General features: G+C 54.3%; 1 protein-coding gene across 6 annotated transcripts in view; it reads left to right on the forward strand.

Moving 5' to 3' along the window:
* Positions 1-26465, forward strand: part of LOC116937017 (transferrin receptor protein 2-like) — a 79002-nt gene that overhangs the window by 46378 nt on the left and 6159 nt on the right. For 5 of the 6 annotated variants that reach the window (XM_076058493.1, XM_076058490.1, XM_076058495.1 and 2 more), the window contains 6 exons: positions 2034-2215; positions 5221-5346; positions 15125-15210; positions 18405-18468; positions 20038-20105; positions 23764-23819. In XM_076058493.1, coding sequence (XP_075914608.1) covers positions 2034-2215; positions 5221-5346; positions 15125-15210; positions 18405-18468; positions 20038-20105; positions 23764-23819 — 582 coding nt within the window. The remainder of the gene's footprint in view (positions 1-2033; positions 2216-5220; positions 5347-15124; positions 15211-18404; positions 18469-20037; positions 20106-23763; positions 23820-26465) is intronic. The other variant, XM_076058494.1, reaches the window with a different exon arrangement.

Genomic DNA, 26465 nt, shown 5'->3' on the forward strand with positions numbered 1-26465 from the left:
CCCCCTTGTCATCTCCCACTTGGTCTCTCCCACCCAGGTCCCTGTCTCCCAGTAGCGCCATGGCACCCCCTGCCTGGAGGGGCAGAATGGACTCTCCCTACCTCCACCACCACCATCATAACTCCCCCCCCCTTGTCATCTCCCACTTGGTCTCTCCCACCCAGGTCCCTGTCTCCCAGTAGCGCCATGGCACCCCCCGCCTGGAGGGGCAGAATGGACTCTCCCTACCTCCACCACCACCATCATATCTCCACCCCCCTTGTTATCTCCCACTTGGTCTCTCCCACCCAGGTCCCTGTCTCCCAGTAGCGCCATGGCACCCCCTGCCTGGAGGGGCAGAATGGACTCTCCCTACCTCCACCACCACCACCATCATAACTCCCCTTCCACCCCCCCTTGTTATCTCCCACTTGGTCTCTCCCACCCAGGTCCCTGTCTCCCAGTAGCGCCATGGCACCCCCCGCCTGGAGGGGCAGGATGGACTCTCCCTACCTCCACCACCACCACCATCATAACTCCCCTTCCACCCCCCTTGTTATCTCCCACTTGGTCTCTCCCACCCAGGTCCCTGTCTCCCAGTAGCGCCATGGCACCCCCCGCCTGGAGGGGCAGAATGGACTCTCCCTACCTCCACCACCACCATCATATCTCCCACCCCCCTTGTTATCTCCCACTTGGTCTCTCCCACCCAGGTCCCTGTCTCCCAGTAGCGCCATGGCACCCCCCGCCTGGAGGGGCAGAATGGACTCTCCCTACCTCCACCACCACCATCATAACTCCACCCCCCTTGTCATCTCCCACTTGGTCTCTCCCACGCAGGTCCCTGTCTCCCAGTAGCGCCATGGCACCCCCCGCCCGGAGGGGCAGAATGGACTCTCCCTACCTCCACCACCACCATCATAACTCCCCCTCCACCCACCCCCCCCTTGTTATCTCCCACTTGGTCTCTCCCACGCAGGTCCCTGTCTCCCAGTAGCGCCATGGCACCCCCCGACTGGAGGGGCAGAATGGACTCTCCCTACCTCCACCACCATCATCATAACTCCCCCTCCACCCACCCCCCCCTTGTTATCTCCCACTTGGTCTCTCCCACCCAGGTCCCTGTCTCCCAGTAGCGCCATGGCACCCCCCGCCCGGAGGGGCAGAATGGACTCTCCCTACCTCCACCACCACCATCATAACTCCCCCTCCACCCACCCCCCCCCTTGTTATCTCCCACTTGGTCTCTCCCACCCAGGTCCCTGTCTCCCAGTAGCGCCATGGCACCCCCCGCCTGGAGGGGCAGGATGGACTCTCCCTACCTCCACCACCACCATCATAACTCCACCCCCCCTTGTCATCTCCCACTTGGTCTCTCCCACCCAGGTCCCTGTCTCCCAGTAGCGCCATGGCACCCCCCGCCTGGAGGGGCAGGATGGACTCTCCCTACCTCCACCACCATCATAACTCCCCCTCCACCCCCCTTGTTATCTCCCACTTGGTCTCTCCCACCCAGGTCCCTGTCTCCCAGTAGCGCCATGGCACCCCCTGCCCGGAGGGGCAGAATGGACTCTCCCTACCTCCACCACCACCATCATAACTCCCCCTCCACCCACCCCCCCCTTGTTATCTCCCACTTGGTCTCTCCCACCCAGGTCCCTGTCTCCCAGTAGCGCCATGGCACCCCCTGCCTGGAGGGGCAGAATGGACTCTCCCTACCTCCACCACCACCACCATCATCATAACTCCCCTTCCACCCCCCTTGTTATCTCCCACTTGGTCTCTCCCACCCAGGTCCCTGTCTCCCAGTAGCGCCATGGCACCCCCTGCCCGGAGGGGCAGAATGGACTCTCCCTACCTCCACCACCACCATCATAACTCCACCCCCTTTGTTATCTCCCACTTGGTCTCTCCCACCCAGGTCCCTGTCTCCCAGTAGCGCCATGGCACCCCCCGCCTGGAGGGGCAGGATGGACTCTCCCTACCTCCACCACCACCATCATAACTCCCCCTCCACCCCCCTTCTTATCTCCCACTTGGTCTCTCCCACGCAGGTCCCTGTCTCCCAGTAGCGCCATGGCACCCCCCGCCTGGAGGGGCAGGATGGACTCTCCCTACCGGCTGGGCCCGGCGCTTGCTACCGGTCTGTCCGCCGTGGAGGTGAGCGTCTGGAACGAGCGCAGCACCCGGCAGATGAACAACGTCCTGGGCTGGCTGAAGGGACATCGCGAGCCAGGTGTGGGTGGGTTGGTGGGTGGGTGGGTGGGTGTGTGGGTGGGTGGGTGTGTGGGTGGGTTGGTGGGTGGGGTTCACGATGGCCGTGTGGGTGGGTGGGGTTCACGATGGCCGTGTGGGTGGGTGGGGTTCACGGTGTCCGTGTGGATGGGTGGGGTTCACGGTGGCCGTGTGGGTGGGTGGGTGGGGTTTACTGTGGCCGTGTGGGTGGGTGGGTGGGGTTTCACGGTGTCCGTGTGGGTGGGTGGGGTTCACGACAGCCGTGTGGGTGGGTGGGGTTCACGGTGTCCGTGTGGGTGGGTGGGGTTCACGGTGGCCGTGTGGGTGGGTGGGGTTCACTGTGGCCGTGTGGGTGGGTGGGGTTCACTGTGTCCGTGTGGGTGGGTGGGGTTCACTGTGGCTGTGTGGGTGGGTGGGGTTCACGGTGGCCGTGTGGGTGGGTGGGGTTCACGGTGACCGTGTGGGTGGGTGGGGTTCACGGTGTCCGTGTGGGTGGGTGGGGTTCACGATGTCCGTGTGGGTGGGTGGGTGGGTGGGGTTCACTGTGTCCGTGTGGGTGGGTGGGTGGGGTTCACGGTGGCCGTGTGGGTGGGTGGGGTTCACGGTGGCCGTGTGGGTGGGTGGGGTTCACTGTGTCCGTGTGGGTGGGTGGGGTTCACTGTGGCCGTGTGGGTGGGTGGGGTTCACTGTGTCCGTGTGGGTGGGTGGGGTTCACGGTGGCCGTGTGGGTGGGTGGGGTTCACGGTGTCCGTGTGGGTGGGTGGGGTTCACGATGTCCGTGTGGGTGGGTGGGTGGGTGGGGTTCACTGTGTCCGTGTGGGTGGGTGGGTGGGGTTCACGGTGGCCGTGTGGGTGGGTGGGGTTCACGGTGGCCGTGTGGGTGGGTGGGGTTCACTGTGTCCGTGTGGGTGGGTGGGGTTCACTGTGGCCGTGTGGGTGGGTGGGGTTCACTGTGTCCGTGTGGGTGGGTGGGGTTCACGGTGGCCGTGTGGGTGGGTGGGGTTCACGGTGTCCGTGTGGGTGGGTGGGGTTCACTGTGTGGGTGGGTGGGGTTCACGATGTCCGTGTGGGTGGGGTTCACGGTGGCCGTGTGGGTGGGTGGGTGGGGTTCACTGTGGCCGTGTGGGTGGGTGGGTGGGGTTCACTGTGGCCGTGTGGGTGGGTGGGGTTCACTGTGGCCGTGTGGGTGGGTGGGGTTCACTGTGGCTGTGTGGGTGGGTGGGGTTCACGGTGGCCGTGTGGGTGGGTGGGTGGGGTTTCACGGTGTCCGTGTGGGTGGGTGGGGTTCACTGTGTCCGTGTGGGTGGGTGGGGTTCACGGTGGCCGTGTGGGTGGGTGGGGTTCACGATGGCCGTGTGGGTGGGTGGGGTTCACGGTGACCGTGTGGGTGGGTGGGGTTCACGACGGCCGTGTGGGTGGGTGGGGTTTCACGGTGTCCGTGTGGGTGGGTGGGGTTCACTGTGTCCGTGTGGGTGGGTGGGGTTCACGGTGGCCGTGTGGGTGGGTGGGGTTCACGACGGCCGTGTGGGTGGGTGGGGTTCACGGTGACCGTGTGGGTGGGTGGGTGGGGTTCACTGTGGCCGTGTGGGTGGGTGGGTGGGGTTCACTGTGTCCGTGTGGGTGGGTGGGGTTCACGGTGGCCGTGTGGGTGGGTGGGGTTCACGACGGCCGTGTTGGTGGGTGGGGTTCACTGTGTCCGTGTGGGTGGGTGGGTGGGGTTCACTGTGTCCGTGTGGGTGGGTGGGTGGGGTTCACGGTGGCCGTGTGGGTGGGTGGGGTTCACGGTGACCGTGTGGGTGGGTGGGGTTCACTGTGACCGTGTGGGTGGGTGGGGTTCACTGTGGCCGTGTGGGTGGGTGGGGTTCACGGTGACCGTGTGGGTGGGTGGGGTTCACTGTGACTGTGTGGGTGGGTGGGGTTCACTGTGTCCGTGTGGGTGGGTGGGGTTCACTGTGTCCGTGTGGGTGGGTGGGGTTCACTGTGGCTGTGTGGGTGGGTGGGGTTCACGGTGGCCGTGTGGGTGGGTGGGGTTCACTGTGACCGTGTGGGTGGGTGGGGTTCACGGTGACCGTGTGGGTGGGTGGGGTTCACGGTGACCGTGTGGGTGGGTGGGGTTCACGGTGACCGTGTGGGTGGGTGGGGTTCACTGTGTCCGTGTGGGTGGGTGGGTGGGGTTCACTGTGTCCGTGTGGGTGGGTGGGTGGGGTTCACGGTGGCCGTGTGGGTGGGTGGGGTTCACGGTGACCGTGTGGGTGGGTGGGGTTCACTGTGACCGTGTGGGTGGGTGGGGTTCACTGTGGCCGTGTGGGTGGGTGGGGTTCACGGTGACCGTGTGGGTGGGTGGGGTTCACTGTGACTGTGTGGGTGGGTGGGGTTCACTGTGTCCGTGTGGGTGGGTGGGGTTCACTGTGTCCGTGTGGGTGGGTGGGGTTCACTGTGGCTGTGTGGGTGGGTGGGGTTCACGGTGGCCGTGTGGGTGGGTGGGGTTCACTGTGACCGTGTGGGTGGGTGGGGTTCACTGTGTCCGTGTGGGTGGGTGGGGTTCACTGTGTCCGTGTGGGTGGGTGGGGTTCACTGTGGCTGTGTGGGTGGGTGGGGTTCACGGTGGCCGTGTGGGTGGGTGGGGTTCACGGTGACCGTGTGGGTGGGTGGGGTTCACGGTGACCGTGTGGGTGGGTGGGGTTCACGGTGACGGTGTTGTTGACGTTGTTGACGACGTTGTTGACGTTGTTGTTGACGTTGACGACGTTGTTGTTAATGTTGTTGTTGTTGACGTTGTTGTTGATGTTGTTAACGTTGTTGTTGTTGACGTTTTTGTTGATGTTGTTGTTAACGTTGTTGTTGACGTTGTTGTTGTTGTTGTTGACGTTGTTGTTGTTGTTGACGATGTTGTTGATGTTGTTGTTAACGTTGTTGTTGACGTTGTTGTTGTTGACGATGTTGTTGTTGACGACGTTGACGTTGTTGTTGTTGACGTTGTTGACGTTGTTGTTGTTGTTGTTGCAGAGCGTGTGGTGGTGCTGGGGGCGTCTCGAGGGACCCTGGGTGGGGGGCCGGGAGCCTCGACGGTGACGGCGGGGGCAGCGGCGCTGCTGGAGATCGCTCGCACACTCACCAACATGAGCCTACACGGTGAGATACTCACCACTACACTCACCACTACTCACCACTACACTCACCACTACACTCACCAACATGAGCCTACACGGTGAGATACTCACCACTACACTCACCACTACACTCACCACGCACACTCACCAACATGAGCCTACACGGTGAGATACTCACCACTACACTCACCACTACTCACCACTACACTCACCACTACACTCACCACTACTCACCACTACACTCACCACGCACACTCACCACGCACACTCACCAACATGAGCCTACATGGTGAGATACTCACCACTACACTCACCACTACTCACCACTACACTCACCACTACACTCACCACTACTCACCACTACACTCACCACGCACACTCACCACGCACACTCACCAACATGAGCCTACACGGTGAGATACTCACCACTACACTCACCACTACACTCACCACGCACACTCACCAACATGAGCCTACACGGTGAGATACTCACCAATACCACTACTCACCACGCACACTCACCAACATGAGCCTACACGGTGACTCACCACTACTCACCACTACACTCACCACTACACTCACTACTACACTCACCACTACGCTCACCAACATGAGCCTACACGGTGAGATACTCACCAATACCACTACTCACCACGCACACTCACCAACATGAGCCTACACGGTGACTCACCACTACTCACCACTACACTCACCACTACACTCACCACGCACACTCACCAACATGAGCCTACACGGTGAGATACTCACCACTACTCACCACTACACTCACCAACATGAGCCTACACGGTGACTCACCACTACTCACCACTACACTCACCACGCACACTCACCAACATGAGCCTACATGGTGACACAATAATACTAATACACTCACCACTACACTCACCACTACACTCACCACTACTACACTCACTAACATGAGCTCGCACACTCACCAACATGAGCCTACATGGTGAGATACTCACCACTACTCACCACTACACTCACCACTACTCACCACTACACTCACCACGCACACTCACCAACATGAGCCTACACGGTGACTCACCACTACACTCACCACTACTCACCACTACACTCACCACTACTCACCACTACACTCACCACTACTCACCACTACACTCACCAACATGAGCCTACACGGTGAGACAATAATACTACTACACTCACCACTACTACTACACTCACCACTACTACACTCACTACTACACTCACTACTACACTCACCACGCACACTCACCAACATGAGCCTACACGGTGAGATACTCACCACTACTCACCACTACACTCACCACGCACACTCACCAACATGAGCCTACACGGTGAGATACTCACCACTACTCACCACTACACTCACCACGCACACTCACCAACATGAGCCTACACGGTGAGATACTCACCACTACACTCACCACTACACTCACCACTACTCACCACTACACTCACCACGCACGCTCACCAACATGAGCCTACACGGTGACTCACCACTACACTCACCACTACTCACCACTACGCTCACCAACATGAGCCTACACGGTGAGATACTCACCAATACCACTACTCACCACGCACACTCACCAACATGAGCCTACACGGTGAGATACTCACCACTACACTCACCACTACTCACCACTACACTCACCACTACACTCACCAACATGAGCCTACACGGTGACTCACCACTACACTCACCACTACTCACCACTACGCTCACCAACATGAGCCTACACGGTGAGATACTCACCAATACCACTACTCACCACGCACACTCACCAACATGAGCCTACACGGTGAGATACTCACCAATACCACTACTCACCACGCACACTCACCAACATGAGCCTACACGGTGAGATACTCACCAATACCACTACTCACCACGCACACTCACCAACATGAGCCTACACGGTGAGATACTCACCAATACCACTACTCACCACGCACACTCACCAACATGAGCCTACACGGTGAGATACTCACCAATACCACTACTCACCACGCACACTCACCAACATGAGCCTACACGGTGAGATACTCACCACTACACTCACCACTACTCACCACTACACTCACCAACATGAGCCTACACGGTGAGATACTCACCAATACCACTACTCACCACGCACACTCACCAACATGAGCCTACATGGTGAGATACTCACCACTACTCACCACTACACTCACCACGCACACTCACCAACATGAGCCTACATGGTGAGATACTCACCACTACTCACCACTACACTCACCACTACACTCACCAACATGAGCCTACATGGTGACGCAATAATACTAATACACTCACCACTACACTCACTACTACTACACTCACTAACATGAGCTCGCACACTCACCAACATGAGCCTACACGGTGAGATACTCACTAACTACTAATACACTCACCACTACACTCACTACTACACTCACCACGCACACTCACCAACATGAGCCTACACGGTGACACAATAATACTAATACACTCACCACTACACTCACCACTACACTCACCACTACACTCACTACTACACTCACCACGCACACTCACCAACATGAGCCTAGACGGTGACACAATAATACTAATACACTCACCACTACACTCACCACTACACTCACTACTACTACACTCACCAACATGAGCCTACACGGTGAGATACTCACCACTACTAATACACTCACTACTACACTCACTACTACACTCACTACTACACTCACCACTACACTCACCATTACACTCACCACTACACTCACTACTACACTCACCACGCACACTCACCAACATGAGCCTACACGGTGACACAATAATACTAATACACTCACCACTACACTCACCACTACACTCACTACTACTACACTCACCAACATGAGCCTACACGGTGAGATACTCACCACTACTAATACACTCACTACTACACTCACTACTACACTCACTACTACACTCACCACTACACTCACCATTACACTCACCACTACACTCACCACTATTACTCACCACTACACTCACCACGCACACTCACCACGCACACTCACCAACATGAGCCTGCACGGTGAGATACTCACCACTACTAATACACTCACTACTACACTCACTACTACACTCACCACTACTACACTCACTACTACACTCACTACTACACTCACTACTACACTCACCACTACTCACCACGCACACTCACCAACATGAGCCTACATGGTGAGATACTCACCACTACACTCACCACTACACTCACCACTACACTCACCAACATGACCCTACATGGTGAGATACTCACCACGCACACTCACCACGCACACTCACCAACATGAGCCTACATGGTGACTCACCACTACACTCACCACGCACACTCACCACTACACTCACCACGCACACTCACCAACATGAGCCTGCACGGTGAGATACTCACCACTACACTCACCACTACACTCACCACTACACTCACTACTACTACACTCACCACGCACACTCACCAACATGAGCCTACATGGTGACACAATAATACTAATACACTCACCACTACACTCACCACTACACTCACTACTACTACACTCACCAACATGAGCCTACACGGTGAGATACTCACCACTACTAATACACTCACTACTACACTCACTACTACACTCACCACTACACTCACCACTACACTCACCACTACACTCACCACTATTACTCACCACTACACTCACCACTACACTCACCATGCACACTCACCACGCACACTCACCAACATGAGCCTGCACGGTGAGATACTCACCACTACTAATACACTCACTACTACACTCACTACTACACTCACCACTACTACACTCACTACTACACTCACTACTACACTCACCACGCACACTCACCACTACTACACTCACCACGCACACTCACCACTACACTCACCACTACTACACTCACCACGCACACTCACCAACATGAGCCTGCACGGTGAGATACTCACTAACTACTACACTCACCACTACTACACTCACCACTATTACACTCACCACTACACTCACCACTACTACACTCACCACGCACACTCACCAACATGAGCCTGCACGGTGAGATACTCACTAACTACTACACTCACCACTACTACACTCACCACTATTACACTCACCACTACACTCACCACTACTACACTCACCACGCACACTCACCAACATGAGCCTGCACGGTGAGATACTCACTAACTACTACACTCACCACTACTACACTCACCACTATTACACTCACCACTACACTCACCACTACTACACTCACCACGCACACTCACCAATATGAGCCTGCACGGTGAGATACTCACCACTACACTCACCAACATGAGCCTGCACGGTGAGATACTCACCACTACACTCACCACTACACTCACCACTGCACTCACCACGCACACTCACCAACATGAGCCTGCACGGTGAGATACTCACTAACTACTACTACACTCACTACTACACTTACTACTGCACTCACCACTACACTCACCACTACACTCACCACTACACTCACCACTACACTCACTACTACACTCACCACTACACTCACCACTACTCACCACTAATACACTCACCACGCACACTCACCAACATGAGCCTGCACGGTGAGATACTCACCACTACACTCACCACTACACTCACCACTACACTCACCACTACACTCACCACGCACACTCACCAACATGAGCCTGCACGGTGAGATACTCACCACTACACTCACCACTACACTCATCACCACTACACTCACCACTACACTCACCACTACACTCATCACCACTACACTCACCACTACACTCACCACTACACTCATCACCACTACACTCACCACTACACTCACCACTACACTCATCACCACTACACTCACCACTGCACTCACCACGCACACTCACCAACATGAGCCTGCACGGTGAGATACTCACCACTACTACTACACTCACCATTACTACTACACTCACCACTATTACTCACCACTACTCACCACTACTACCCTCACCACTACTACACTCACCACTACACTCACCAACTACTACACTCACCACGCACACTCACCAACATCAGCCTGCACGGTGAGATACTCACCACTACACTCACTACTACTACACTCACCACTACACTCACTACTACTACACTCACCACTACACTCACTACTACTACACTCACCACTACACTCACTACTACTACACTCACCACTACACTCACCAACATCAGCCTGCACAGTGACACAATAATACTAATACACTCACCACTACACTCACCACTACTACACTCACCACTACACTCACTACTACACTCACCACTACTACACTCACCACTACACTCACCACTACACTCACCACTACACTCACCACTACACTCACTACTACTACACTCACCACTACACTCACCACTACACTCACCACTACTACACTCACCACTACACTCACTACTACACTCACCACTAATACACTCACCACGCACGCTCACCAACATGAGCCTGCACGGTGAGACACTCACTACACTCACCACTACACTCACCACTACTCACCACTACTACACTCACCACTACTACTCACCACTACACTCACCACTACTCACTACTACACTCACTAACATGAGCCTGCACGGTGAGACTCACCACTACTCACCACTACACTCACCACTACTCCCCACTACTCACCACTACTACACTCACCACGCACGCTCACTAACATGAGCCTGCACGGTGAGACACTCACTACGCTCACCACTACACTCACCATTACTCACCACGACACTCACTAACATGAGCCTGCATGGTGAGACGCTCACCACTACTCACCACTACTCACCACTACACTCACCACTACTCACCACTACTACACTCACCACGCACGCTCACTAACATGAGCCTGCACGGTGAGACACTCACTACGCTCACCACTACACTCACCATTACTCACCACGACACTCACTAACATGAGCCTGCACGGTGAGACGCTCACCACTACTCACCACTACACTCACCACTACTCACCACTACTACACTCACCACGCACGCTCACTAACATGAGCCTGCACGGTGAGACACTCACTACGCTCACCACTACACTCACCATTATTCACCACGACACTCACTAACATGAGCCTGCACGGTGAGACACTCACTACGCTCACCACTACACTCACCATTATTCACCACGACACTCACTAACATGAGCCTGCACGGTGAGACACTCACTACGCTCACCACTACACTCACCACTACTCACCACTACACTCACCACTACTCACCACGACACTCACCACTACTACTCACCACTACACTCACCACTACACTCACCACTACTCACCATTACACTCACCACTACTACTCACCACTACTACGCTCACTAACATGAGCTCGCACGCTCACTAACATGAGCCTGCACGGTGAGACGCTCACCACTACTCACCACGCTCGCTCACCACTACTACACTCACCACTACTCGCCACTACTCACCACGCTCGCTCACCACTACACTCACTAACATGAGCCTGCACGGTGAGACGCTCACCACTACTCACCACTACACTCACCACTACTACATTCATGAAGGGGGCGTGGGAGCGTGGCGGTGAGGTGTGGGAAGCTGTAAGTCCCAGGCTACTTTGGGCTCGCCTTCCCATCAACCGGAGGCGAGGAGTGGTGGTCGTGGTTACTTATGCCCCCACCGAAGATGAACATCCGTGCAGGGATGCAGGCAAGGCCGATGAGTCAGATGCCTTCTATGACCTCCTGTCAGAGGTGCTGGCTAAAGTGGCCCCTCGGGATAGAGTCATCTTGTTGAGTGACTTAAATGCCCGAGTTGGTCATGATACTGGCACCTGGTCTGAAGTTATTGTAAGGCATGGGCCAGATCAGCTCAATAACAACGGCAGGAGGCTGCTAGATTTTTGTGCAGCCCATGGGCTTGTAATTACCAACACGCTGTTCCGGCATCGGCGCATCCACACAACATCATGGATGCACGCCGGGTCCAAGCAAGAACATCTGCTGGACTACATAGTGACGGAACAGCGGATGCGGGCCCATGACCTTGACACCAGGACCTACCGTGGAGCTGATCTGCCCTCTGACCATCGACTAGTCATCTGTAAGATGCGCCTGCCATTCTTCCACTCCGGTGGTGGGTGTACACCCAGAACCCCATTCCAACCTAAGGTGGCCTGGTCTCAGCTAGCTGATGAAAGTTGCAAGCGAGAATTTCATCATCGCTTGCGGCTGGGGTTGGCATCATCCCCCACTCCTCCTGATGTCGAGGGGAAATGGGCGAGGTTTAGGACTGTGACTCATGCAGCTGCAATGGCTGCTTTGGGTACGCGGTCCAGACCTCCCCAGAGACCCTGGCTGACAGAGGCAGTGTTCAAGCTGGCTGAGAAAAAGCGACAGGCCCACTCTCATCGGCTACAGCATCCCACGTTGGAGAATGAGGAGGCTTACCGCAGTCTTTGATCGGAGGTTCGGAAAGCCGTGAGGCGCTGCAAGGATGGGTGGTGGTCGCGGGTTGCAGAGGAGATGGAGTCTGCCTCAGTGGCCCGTGATCACAAATCTCTATTTAACTCCATCAAAAAACTAACCTGCAGCGACACACTTATTACCATCATTCGGGGAAAGAATAGTGATCCAATCTACGACCCCCAGGAACAGGTTTCCAGATTTGCTGAGCATTTCTATGAGGTCCTGGGGGAAATCCATCAGCCAGGACAAAGTGGGGATGACCCTGCTGAGGCTGCGGTGCCTCAAATATTGGAGGAGGAAGTCACCCCCTGTGAGTGGCTGGCTGAGGTGCCATCTGTTGAGGAAGTACTGAAGGCGATCCGGAGTCTGAGACCAGGAAAGGCAGCGGGCAGAGATGATCTCCCAAGCGAAATGCTGAGGGAGGGTAGGATTTGTGCACAGACTGCCCTATATGACATCATAACAACAGTCTGGACCACTGGACGGGTTCTGCAAGACTGGAATGATGCCCTGGTGGTCCCCCTCTTTAAGAAGGGGGACCGCACAGACTGTAACAACTACAGGGGCATCTCACTCCTCAGTGTGCCGGGAAAGGTTCTGGCAAGGATTATTCAACATCGCCTTGCCAGGTACGCTGAGGAGAGGCTTGCGGTGCCCCAATGCGGTTTCAGGAAAGGGCGGTCCTGCACAGATGCCATATTTTCTGTCCGTCTGCTACAGCAGAGGTGTAGGGAATTCCAACAAGACCTACATCTCTGCTTTATTGGCCTGGTCAAGGCCTATGATACCATCAGTAGGCCTGGGCTCTGGGTTGTTCGTACTTTCGGAGTCCCTGACCCTCTGCTCACGATCATTAAGGACCTTCATGATGGTGAGCGGGCCCGGGTAAAACTACGTGGCCGGGAGTCAGAGCCATATCCTGTACACCTTGGGGTGCGACAGGGATGTCCTCTGGCTCCCACGTTATTTAACATCTATTTTGACCACGTAGTTCGTGAAGCCTTCAATAGCTGTACCGGGGGAATCTCCATATGGTACAGATATAATGGGAGGCTGATCGACGCCCGGGTGCGGTCAAGGGATGGCTCCCTATTGCTCAACCACGTTATGTATGCTGATGATCTGGTAATCGCTGCTCACTCAGAGGAAGAGTTGGAGGCGCTGCTGCTGAGACTGGAGCGTGCCACTAAGAGGTGGGGCCTTACCATCAGCCCCACCAAAACTAAGCACCTGCCTGGGTATTTTGTACCATCGGACACTCCACCCCCACAACTCCCAATCGGTGATGGGGCAGTTGTGGAGAGAATGGAGAGTTTCCCATACCTTGGCAGTGTGCCCATAACCGGCTCTTGTTTAACAGCAGAGGTCTCTCTCCTATCTTTTCATCGGTTGCGTAACGCTGTGTGGAAGCTACCTGGTCTGTCGCTCCGCACTAAGCTTCAGGTCTTCTCGGCCACGGTCATTTCCTCCCTTCTCTACGCTTGCGAAACGTGGACCCCCCTAATGGAACATCTTCGCCGGTTAGAAACATTTAGGCTGGCCTGCCTACGATCCATCTTGGGTTTAACCAGACTGGATTATGTGAGGAGCTCACAAATCCTCGATAGATGTGGACAAAGTCCCATCGGTGAGCTCCTCCGGCAGGCAAGGCTGCGTTTTGCTGGGTCATGTAGTCCGCATGCCCAGCCACCGCATGCCCAAACAGCTTTTGTTCGGCCGGATTGAGGGGGCTAAACGGGCGCGGGACGGGCTAGAGAAGAGATGGAGTGACGTGGTACAGGAGGACGTGGAGCTGAGTGGACTTGCCGATGGACCGGTACCAGCGGTGTCAAGATCGGCCTCTGTGGAGGAGGCTCGTGAAGGACGCTGCTACTGGGCAGTTGGAGGCGGTCGCCCTCCGACAACAACAACGGAGGGCGGAGGAGCGACGCTCACAACAATAGGCGGAGCGCCGGGTGGCTAAAGCGCAGCGGGTTGGCACAGTAGGGGGCACAGGTGGTGCATCAGCCAGTCATCTCAGTCAGTCGACCCGTGGCACCTGGGTCTGCCCCGTGACCTCCTGCCAGCGGGCGTTCGACACTCCACGTGGCAGCCTCAAGGTGCACGTGGCCTGGCACGAGCGTCGTGGTGACGTCGCCGGCGAATGGCGGTTGTTGTTGTTGTTGTTGTGGGTGAGCATGGTGGTGGTGGTGAGCAATGAGACAGAGACAGAGAGAGAGACACTCACCAACATGAACCTCCCCCCGTGCCCTCCCCCCCCGTGCCCCCCCCCCGTGCCCCCCCCCGTGCCCCCCCCGTGCCCCCCCCCGTGCCCCCCCCCCGTGCCCCCCCCCGTGCCCCCCCCAGCAGGTGTGGGGCTGGCTCGCAGTGTGCTGTTTGCCAGCTGGGACGGAGGGCAGTTTGGAGCGGTGGGCGCCACTGAATGGCTCGAGGTACCCCAGGGGTCAGGGGTCACCCGGGGGTCACCGGGGGGGTCACCCAGGGGTCACCGTGGGAGGGGGGGTGTGTAAACCAGGGGTCACCGGGGGGTGTAAACCAGGGGTCACCGTGGGAGGGGGGGTGTGTAAACCAGGGGTCACCGGGGGGTGTAAACCAGGGGTCACCGGGTAATTTATGATGATGTTGATGTTGTTAGTGATGTTGTTAGTGATGATGCTGATGTTGTGATGTTGATGGTGTGATGTTGATGGTGTGATGTTGATGGTGTGATGTTGATGGTGTGATGTTGATGGTGTGATGTTGATGGTGTGATGTTGATGTTGTTGTGATGTTGATGGTGTGATGTTGATGTTGTTAGTGATGATGCTGATGTTGTGATGTTGATGGTGTGATGTTGATGGTGTGATGTTGATGGTGTGATGTTGATGTTGTTAGTGATAATGTTGATGGTGTGATGTTGATGTTGTGATGTTGATGTGATGTTGATGTTGTTAGTGATAATGCTGATGGTGTGATGATGATAGTGTGATGTTGTGATGTTGATGGTGTGATGTTGTGATGTTGATGGTGTGATGTTGATGTTGTGATGTTGATGTTGTTAGTGATAATGCTGATGGTGTGATGATGATAGTGTGATGTTGATGGTGTGATGTTGTGATGTTGATGGTGTAATGTTAGTGATGATGCTGATGGTGTGATGTTGATGTTGTGATGTTGATGTGATGTTGATGTTAGTGATGATGCTGATGGTGTGATGATGATAGTGTGATGTTGTGATGTTGATGGTGTGATGTTGATGGTGTGATGGTGTGATGTTGATGGTGTGATGTTGATGTTGTTAGTGATAATGCTGATGGTGTGATGATGATAGTGTGATGTTGTGATGTTTATGGTGTGATGTTGTGATGTTGATGGTGTGATGTTAGTGATGATGCTGATGGTGTGATGTTGATGTTGTGATGTTGATGTTAGTGATGATGCTGATGGTGTGATGTTGTGATGTCAATGTTGTGATGTTGATGGTGTGATGTTGATGGTGTGATGATGTGATGTTGATGGTGTGATGATGATGTTGTGATGTTGTTTTTGTGTTGTTGATGTTGTGATGTTGATGTTGCGATGGTGATGTTGATGTTGTGATGTTGATGTTGCGATGTTTCGATGTTGATTTTGATGTTGTGATGTTGTGATATTGATGTTGTGATGTTGATGTTGTGATGTTGATGTTGTGATGTGATGTTGATGTTGTGATGTTGATGGTGTGATGTTGTTGTTGATGGTGTGATGTTGATGGTGTGATGTGATGTGATGTTGTTGATGGTGTGATGTTGTTGTTGATGGTGTGATGTTGATGATGTGATGTTGTGATGTTGATGGTGTGATGTTGGTGTGATCTTGATGTTGATGTTGTGATGTTGATGGTGTGATGTTGATGTGATGTTGATGTTAGTGATGATGCTGATGGTGTGATTTTGTGATGTTGATGTTGTGATGTTGATGTTGTTGTGATGTTGATGGTGTGATGTTGATGTTGTGATGTTGATGTTGTGATGTGATGTGATGTTGATGTTGTGATGTTGATGGTGTGATGTTGTTGTTGATGGTGTGATGTTGATGGTGTGATGTTGATGTTGTGATGTTGATGGTGTGATGTTGATGTTGTGATGTTGATGTTGTTAGTGATAATGCTGATGGTGTGATGATGATAGTGTGATGTTGATGGTGTGATGTTGTGATGTTGATGGTGTAATGTTAGTGATGATGCTGATGGTGTGATGTTGATGTTGTGATGTTGATGTGATGTTGATGTTAGTGATGATGCTGATGGTGTGATGATGATAGTGTGATGTTGTGATGTTGATGGTGTGATGGTGTGATGTTGATGGTGTGATGTTGATGTTGTGATGTTGATGTTAGTGATGATGCTGATGGTGTGATGTTGTGATGTCAATGTTGTGATGTTGATGGTGTGATGTTGATGGTGTGATGATGTGATGTTGATGGTGTGATGATGATGGTGTGATGATGTGATGTTGATGGTGTGATGATGATGTTGTGATGTTGTTGTTGTGTTGTTGATGTTGTGATGTTGATGTTGCGATGGTGATGTTGATGTTGTGATGTTGATGTTGCGATGTTTCGATGTTGATTTTGATGTTGTGATGTTGTGATATTGATGTTGTGATGTTGATGTTGTGATGTTGATGTTGTGATGTGATGTGATGTTGATGTTGTGATGTTGATGGTGTGATGTTGTTGTTGATGGTGTGATGTTGATGGTGTGATGTGATGTGATGTTGTTGATGGTGTGATGTTGTTGTTGATGGTGTGATGTTGATGATGTGATGTTGTGATGTTGATGGTGTGATCTTGATGTTGATGTGATGTTGATGTTAGTGATGATGCTGATGGTGTGATTTTGTGATGTTGATGTTGTGATGTTGATGTTGTTGTGATGTTGATGGTGTGATGTTGATGTTGTGATGTTGATGTTGTGATGTGATGTGATGTTGATGGTGTGATGTTGTTGATGGTGTGATGTTGATGGTGTGATGTTGATGTTGTGATGTTGATGGTGTGATGTTGGTGTGATCTTGATGTTGATGGTGTGATGTTGTGATGTTGATGGTGTGATGTTGATGTGATGTTGATGTTAGTGATGATGCTGATGGTGTGATTTTGTGATGTTGATGTTGTTGTGATGTTGATGGTGTGATGTTGATGTTGTGATGTTGATGTGATGTTGATGGTGTGATGTTGATGGTGTGATGTTGATGGTGTGATGTTGTTGTTGTGATGTTGATGTGATGTTGATGTTGTGATGTTGATGGTGTGATGTTGATGTTAGTGATGGTGCTGATGGTGTGATGTTGATGTTGTGATGTTGATGTTGTTGATGTTGTTGTGATGTTGATGGTGTGATGTTGATGTTGTTGTGATGTTGATGGTGTGATGTTGATGGTGTGATGTTGATGTTGTGATGTTGATGGTGTGATGTTGTGATGTTGATGGTGTGATGTTGATGTTGTTGTGATGTTGTTGTTGTGATGTTTATGTTGTTGTGATGTTGTAATGTTGATGTTGTGATGTTGATGGTGTGATGTTGATGGTGTGATGTTGATGTTGTTGTGATGTTGATGGTGTGATGTTGTGATGTTGATGGTGTGATGTTGTTGTTGTGTTGTAGGTCCACTTGTCCTCTCTACAGTCCAGAGCCGTTGCATACTTTGACCTGGACGGCATCATGCTGGGTAAGCCTCGTGGGGAGTGGTGGTGCAGCGGTTAGCGCACTGTGAGTGGGGAGTGGTGGTGCAGTGGTTAGCGCACTGTGTGTGTGCGTGTGGGGAGCGGTGGTGCATTGGTTAGCGCACTGTGTGTGAGTGTGGGGAGCGGTGGTGCAGTGGTTAGCGCACTGTGTGTGTGTGTGGAGAGCGGTGGTGCAGTGGTTAGCGCACTGTGTGTGTGGAGAGCGGTGGTGCAGTGGTTAGCGCACTGTGTGTGTTTGTAGGGAGTGGTGGTGCAGTGGTTAGCGCACTGTGTGTGTGTGAGTGTGGGGAGCGGTGGTGCAGTGGTTAGCGCACTGTGAGTGGGGAGCGGTGGTGCAGCGGTTAGCGCACTGTGAGTGTGTGTGTGTAGGGAGTGGTGGTGCAGTGGTTAGCGCACTGTGTGAGTGGGGAGTGGTGGTGCAGTGGTTAACGCACTGTGAGTGGGGAGCGGTGGTGCAGTGGTTAGCGCACTGTGTGTGAGTGTGGGGAGCGGTGGTGCAGTGGTTAGCGCACTGTGTGTGTAGGGAGTGGTGGTGCAGTGGTTAGCGCACTGTGTGAGTGGGGAGCGGTGGTGCAGTGGTTAGCGCACTGTGAGTGGGGAGCGGTAGTGCAGTGGTTAGCGCACTGTGTGAGTGTGTGTGGGGAGTGGTGGTGCAGTGGTTAGCGCACTGTCTGTGTGAGTGTGGGGAGTGGTGGTGCAGTGGTTAGCGCACTCTGTGAGTGAGTGGGGAGTGGTGGTGCAGTGGTTAGCGCACTGTGTGTGTGTGTGGGGAGCGGTGGTGCAGTGGTTAGCGCACTGTGTGTGTGTGAGTGGGGAGTGGTGGTGCAGTGGTTAGCGCACTGTGTGTGTCTGTGGGGAGTGGTGGTGCAGTGGTTAGCGCACTGTGTGTGTGAGTGGGGAGCGGTGGTGCAGTGGTTAGCGCACTGTGTGTGTGTGTGTGGAGAGCGGTGGTGCAGTGGTTAGCGCACTGTGTGTGTTTGTAGGGAGTGGTGGTGCAGTGGTTAGCGCACTGTGTGTGTGTGGGGAGTGGTGGTGCAGTGGTTAGCGCGATGTGTGTGTGAGTGGGGAGTGGTGGTGCAGTGGTTAGCGCACTGTGTGTGTTTGTAGGGAGTGGTGGTGCAGTGGTTAGCGCACTGTGTGTGTGGATATGGGGAGCGGTGGTGCAGTGGTTAGCGCACTGTGTGTGTGTGTGGGGAGCGGTGGTGCAGTGGTTAGCGCACTGTGTGTGTGTGTGGGGAGCGGTGGTGCAGTGGTTAGCGCACTGTGTGTGTGTGGAGAGCGGTGGTGCTGGTGGTGCTGGTGGTGTGGTTGTGGTGGTGCTGGTGGTGTGGTGGTGCTGGTGGTGCTGGTGGTGATGGTGGTGGTGGTGTGGTGGTGGTGGTGGTGGTGGTGCTGGTGGTGTGGTGGTGGTGCTGGTGGTGCTGGTGGTGTTGGCCACCCACCTCATCTTCACGGGTGTGCTCCTTCCACTTGCTGATAGCTCGCCGCTCTCAACAGCACTTGCCCCGACGCTCTGCTGAGGCTACAGGGGGGACCTTTGTCTGTGTGTCTAGGGTCGGAGGAATTGAGAGTTCAAGCAAGTCCACTGCTGGCTGAACTCATCCACGAAGCTATTGAGAAGGTACTGTAACTCGCACACAGAGACCCACAGACTCACCACACAGAGACCCACAGACTCACCACACAGAGACCCACAGACTCACCACACAGACACCCACAGACTCACCAAACAAAGACCCACAGACTCACCACACAGAGACCCACAGACTCACCACACAGAGACCCACAGACTCACCACACAGAGACCCACAAACTCGCCACACAGAGACCCACAGACTCACCACACAGAGACCCACAGACTCACCACACAGAGACCCACAGACTCACCACACAGAGACCCACACACTCGCCACACAGAGACCCACAGACTCACCACACAGAGACCCACAGACTCACCACACAGAGACCCACAGACTCACAACACAGAGACCCACAGACTCACCACACAGAGACCCACAGACTCAACACACAGAGACCCACAGACTCACCACACAGAGACCCACAGACTCACCACACAGAGACTCACAGACTGACCACACAGAGACCCACAGACTCACCACACAGAGACCCACAGACTCACCACACAGATACCCACAGACTCACCACACAGAGACCCACAGACTCACCACACAGAGACCCACAGACTCACCACACAGAGACCCACAGACTCACCACACAGAGACCCACAGACTCACCAAACAGAGACCCACAGACTCACCACACAGAGACCCACAGACTCACCACACAGAGACCCACAGACTCACCACACAGAGACCCACAAACTCGCCACACAGAGACCCACAGACTCACCACACAGAGACCCACAGACTCACCACACAGAGACCCACAGACTCACCACACAGAGACCCACACACTCGCCACACAGAGACCCACAGACTCGCCACACAGAGACCCACAGACTCACCACACAGAGACCCACAGACTCACCACACAGAGACCCACAGACTCGCCACACAGAGACCCACAGACTCACCACACAGAGACCCACAGACTCACCACACAGAGACCCACAGACTCGCCACACAGAGACCCACAGACTCGCCACACAGAGACCCACAGACTCACCACACAGAGACCCACAGACTCACCACACAGAGACCCACAGACTCACCACACAGAGACCCACAGACTCGCCACACAGAGACCCACAGACTCGCCACACAGAGACCCACAGACTCAACACACAGAGACCCACAGACTCGCCACACAGAGACCCACAGACTCACCACACAGAGACCCACAGACTCACCACACAGAGACCCACAGACTCACCACACAGAGACCCACAGACTCGCCACACAGAGACCCACAGACTCAACACACAGAGACCCACAGACTCGCCACACAGAGACCCACAGACTCACCACACAGAGACCCACAGACTCACCACACAGAGACCCACAGACTCAACACACAGAGACCCACAGACTCACCACACAGAGACCCACAGACGCACCACACAGAGACCCACAGACTCACCACACAGAGACCCACAAACTGACCACACAGAGACCCACAGACTCACCACACAGAGACCCACAGACTCACCACACAGAGACCCACAGACTCACCACACACAGACCCACAGACTCACCACACAGACACCCATAGACTCACCCACATAGAGACCCACAGACTCACCACACAGAGACCCACAGACTCACCACACAGAGACCCACAGACTCACCACACAGAGACCCAAAGACTCACCACACAGAGACCCACAGACTCACCACACAGAGACCCACAGACTCACCACACAGTGACCCACAGACTCACCACGCACAGAGACACCCACAGATTCACCACACAGAGACCCACAGACTCACCACACAGAGACCCACAGACTCACCACACAGACTCACAGACTCACCACACAGACCCACAGACTCACCACACAGAGACCCACAGACTCACCACACAGTGACCCACAGACTCACCACGCACAGAGACACCCACAGATTCACCACACAGAGACCCACAGACTCACCACACAGAGACCCACAGACTCACCACACAGACTCACAGACTCACCACACAGACTCACAGACTCACCACACAGACCCACAGACTCACCACACAGAGACCCACAGACTCACACACTCACCCACCCACACACTCACCCACCCACTCACCCACTCACTCACCCACTCACTCACCCACTCACTCACCCAAACACTCACCCACTCACTCACCCACCCACTCACTCACCCACTCACTCACTCACACACTCACCCACCCACTCACCCACTCACCCACCCACTCACTCACCCACACACTCACCCACTCACCCACCTACTCACCCACCCACTCACCCACCCACTCACCCACTCACTCACTCACCCACTCACTCACCCACCCACCCACTCACCCACTCACCCACCCACTCACTCACTCACTCACCCACCCACCCACTCACCCACCCACTCACCCACCCACTCACCCACCCACTCACTCACTCACTCACCCACCCACCCACTCACCCACCCACTCACCCACCCACTCACCCACCCACTCACTCACCCACACACTCACCCACACACTCACCCACCCACCCACCCACTCACCCACCCACCCACTCACCCACCCACCCACTCACTCACCCACCCACCCACTCACCCAACAACAACAACAACAACCGCCATTCGCCACTAAGTGGCGGTGACGTCACCACGACGCTTGTGCCAGGCTATGTGCACCCTGAGGCCACGTGAAGTGTCGAACGCCCGCTGGCAGGAGGTCACGGGGCAGACCCAGGTGCCACGGGTCGACTGACTGAGATGACTGGCTGATGCACCACCTGTGCCCCCTACTGTGCCAACCTGCTGTGCTTTAGCCACCCGGCGCTCCGCTCGCTGTTGCGAGCGTCGCTCCTCCGCCCTCCGTTGTTGTTGGAGGGCGACTGCCTCCAACTGCCCAGTAGCATCCTTCACGAGCCTCTTCCACAGAGGCCGATCTTGACACCGCTGGTACCAGTCATCGGCAAGTCCACTCAGCTCCACGTCCTCCTGTACCACATCACTCCATCTCTTCTCTAGCCCGTGCCGCGCCCGCTTAGCCCCCTCAATCCGGCCAAACAAAAGCTGTTTCGGCATGCGGTGGCTGGGCATGCGGGCTACATGACCCAGCCATCGCAGCCTTGCCTGCCGGAGGAGCTCACCGATGGGACCCTGCCCAGATCTTTCAAGGATTTGTGAGCTCCTCACACAATCCAGTCTGGTTAAACCCAGGATGGATCGTAGGCAGGCCAGCCTAAATGTTTCTAACCGGCGAAGATGTTCCATTAGGGGGGTCCACGTTTCGCAAGCGTAGAGAAGGGAGGGAATGACCGTGGCCGAGAAGACCTGAAGCTTAGTGCGGAGCGACAGACCAGGTAGCTTCCACACAGCGTTACGCAACCGATGAAAAGATATTGCCGCTCGACTGATTCGGAGTGAGACCTCTGCTGTTAAACTGGAGCCAGTCATAAGCACACTGCCCAGGTATGGGAAACTCTCCACTCTCTCCACAACTGCCCCATCACCCACCCACCCACTCACTCACCCACCCACCCACTCACCCACCCACTCACTCACTCACTCACCCACCCACCCACTCACCCACCCACTCACCCACCCACTCACCCACCCACTCACCCACTCACCCACTCACTCACTCACCCACTCACCCACTCACTCACTGTGCTTCCTCTCTCCCAGGTGCCGTTGGCCAAGCAGAACATCGTGGGCACACAGGAGGACTGGCCCTCCAGCCTGTGAGTGGGGGGCTGGGGGTGGAGGGGGTGGAGGTGTTTGTGTGTGACTCTGTGTGCGTGTCTGTGTGTGTCTGTGTGTCTCTGTGTGTCTCTGTGTGTGTGTCTGTGTGTCTCTGTGTGTGTCTCTGTGTCTCTGTGTGTGTGTGTGTCTGTGTGTGTGTGTGTCTGTGTGTCTCTGTGTGTCTCTGTGTGTGTCTCTGTGTCTCTGTGTGTGTGTGTCTCTGTGTGTCTGTGTGTCTGTGTCTGTCTGTGTGTCTGTGTGTGTCTCTGTGTGTCTCTGTGTGTCTCTGTGTGTGTGTCTCTGTGTGTGTGTGTCTCTGTGTGTCTTGGTGTGTCTTGGTGTGTCTGTGTGACTCTGTGTGTGACTCTGTGTGTGACTCTGTGTGTGACTCTGTATGTGACTCTGTCTGTGTCTCAGGGTCTCTGTGTGTGACTCTGTGTGTGACTCTGTCTGTGTGTCTTGGTGTGTCTGTCTGTCTGTGTGCTCTGTGTGTCTTGGTGTGTCTGTGGGTCTCTGTGTGTGACTCTGTGTGTAACTCTGTGTGTGTCTCAGGGTCTCTGTCTGTGTGCTCTGTGTGTGACTCTGTGTGTGTGTGTGTCTTGGTGTATCTGTGTGTCTGTCTGTGTGCTCTGTGTGTCTGTGTGTCTCTGTGTGTGACTCTGTGTGTGTGTCTGTGTGTGTGTCTGTGTGTGTCTCTGTGTGTGACTCTGTGTGTGTGTCTGTGTGTCTCAGCGTCTCTGTGTGTGTCTCAGGGTCTCTGTGTGTGTCTCAGTGTCTCCGTGTGTGTCTCAGTGTCTCTGTGTGTGTATCACTGTCTCTGTGTGTCTTGGTGTGTATCTCAGTGTCTCAGTGTCTCTGTGTGTGTCTCAGTGTCTCTGTGTGTGTCTCAGTGTCTCTGTGTGTGTCTCAGTGTCTCTGTGTGTGTCTCAGGGTCTCTGTCTGTGTGCTCTGTGTGTGACTCTGTGTGTGTGTCTTGGTGTGTCTGTGTGTCTGTCTGTGTGCTCTGTGTGTCTTGGTGTGTCTGTGTGTCTCTGTGTGTGACTCTGTGTGTGACTCTGTGTGTGTGTCTGTGTGTCTCAGCGTCTCTGTGTGTGTCTCAGTGTCTCTGTGTGTGCCTCAGTGTCTCTGTGTGTGTCTCAGTGTCTCTGTGTGTGTCTCAGTGTCTCTGTGTGTCTCTGTGTGTGTCTCAGTGTCTCTGTGTATGTCTCAGTGTCTCTGTGTGTGTCTCAGTGTCTCTGTGTGTGTCTCAGTGTCTGTGTGTGTCTCCAATGTCTCTGTGTGTCTCTGTGTGTATCTTAGTGTCTCTGTGTGTCTCTCAGTGTGTCTGTGTGTGTCTCAGTGTGTCTGTGTGTGTCTCAGTGTCTCTGTGTGTCTCTGTGTGTCTCTGTGTGTCTTGGTGTGTATCTCAGTGTCTCATTGTCTCTGTGTGTGTCTCAGTGTCTCTGTGTGTGTCTCAGTGTCTCTGTGTGTCTCTGTGTGCGTCTCAGTGTCTCTGTGTGTGTCTCAGTGTCTCTGTGTGTGTCTCAGTGTCTCTGTGTGTCTCTGTGTGTGTCTCAGTGTCTGTGTGTCTCAGTGTCTGTGTGTGTCTCTGAGTGTGTCTCTGTGTGTGTCTCGGTGTCTCTGTGTGTGTCTCAGTGTCTCTGTGTGTGTCTCAGTGTCTCTGTGTGTCTCTGTGTGTGTCTCTGTGTGTCTCTGTGTGTGTCTCTGAGTGTGTCTCTGTGTGTGTCTCAGTGTCTCTGTGTGTGTCTCAGTGTCTCTGTGTGTGTCTCAGTGTCTCTGTGTGTGTCTCTGTGTGTCTCTGTGTGTGTCTCTGTGTGTGTCTATGTGTGTCTCTCACCACGTGCGTCTCTCTGTGTGTGTCTCAGTGTCTGTGTGTCTCTGTGTGTGTCTCAGTGTCTGTGTGTCTGTGTGTGTCTCAGTGTCTCTGTGTGTGTCTCTGTGTCTCTGTGTGTGTCTCTGTGTGTCTCTGTGTGTGTCTCAGTGTCTCTGAGTGTGTCTCTGTGTCTCAGTGTCTGTGTGTCTCAGTGTGTCTCTGTGTGTGTCTCTGTGTGTCTCTGTGTGTGTCTCAGTGTCTCTGTGTGTGTCTCAGTGTCTCTTTGTGTGTCTCTGTGTGTCTCTGTGTGTGTCTCAGTGTCTCTGTGTGTGTCTCTGTGTGTCTCTGTGTGTGTCTCTGTGTGTTTGTGTGTCTCTGTTTGTCTCTGTGTGTGTCTCTGTGTGTGTGTGTCTCTGTGTGTGTCTCAGTGTCTGTGTGTCTCTGTGTGTGTCTCAGTGTCTGTGTGTCTGTGTGCCTCTGTGTGTGTCTCAGTGTCTGTGTGTCTCTGTGTGTGTCTCAGTGTCTCAGTGTCTCTGTGTGTGTCTCTGTGTGTCTCTGTGTGTGTCTCTGTGTCTCTGTGTGTGTCGCTGTGTGTGTCTCTGTGTGTGTCTCAGTGTCTCTGTGTGTGTCTCAGTGTCTCTGTGTGTGTCTCAGTGTCTCTGTGTGTGTCTCTGTGTCTCTGTGTGTGTCTCTGTGTGTCTCTGTGTGTCTCAGTGTCTCTGTGTGTCTCAGTGTCTCAGTGTGTCTCAGTGTCTCTGTGTGTGTCACTGTGTGTGTCTCTGTGTGTGTCTCAGTGTCTCTGTGTGTGTCTCAGTGTCTCTGTGTGTGTCTC

This window comes from Petromyzon marinus, assembly GCF_048934315.1.
Source record: "Petromyzon marinus isolate PM22_M1 ecotype Great Lakes invasive population chromosome 75 unlocalized genomic scaffold, UKy_Petmar_22M1.pri1.0 chr75_unloc.5, whole genome shotgun sequence".
NCBI lineage: Eukaryota > Metazoa > Chordata > Hyperoartia > Petromyzontiformes > Petromyzontidae > Petromyzon > Petromyzon marinus.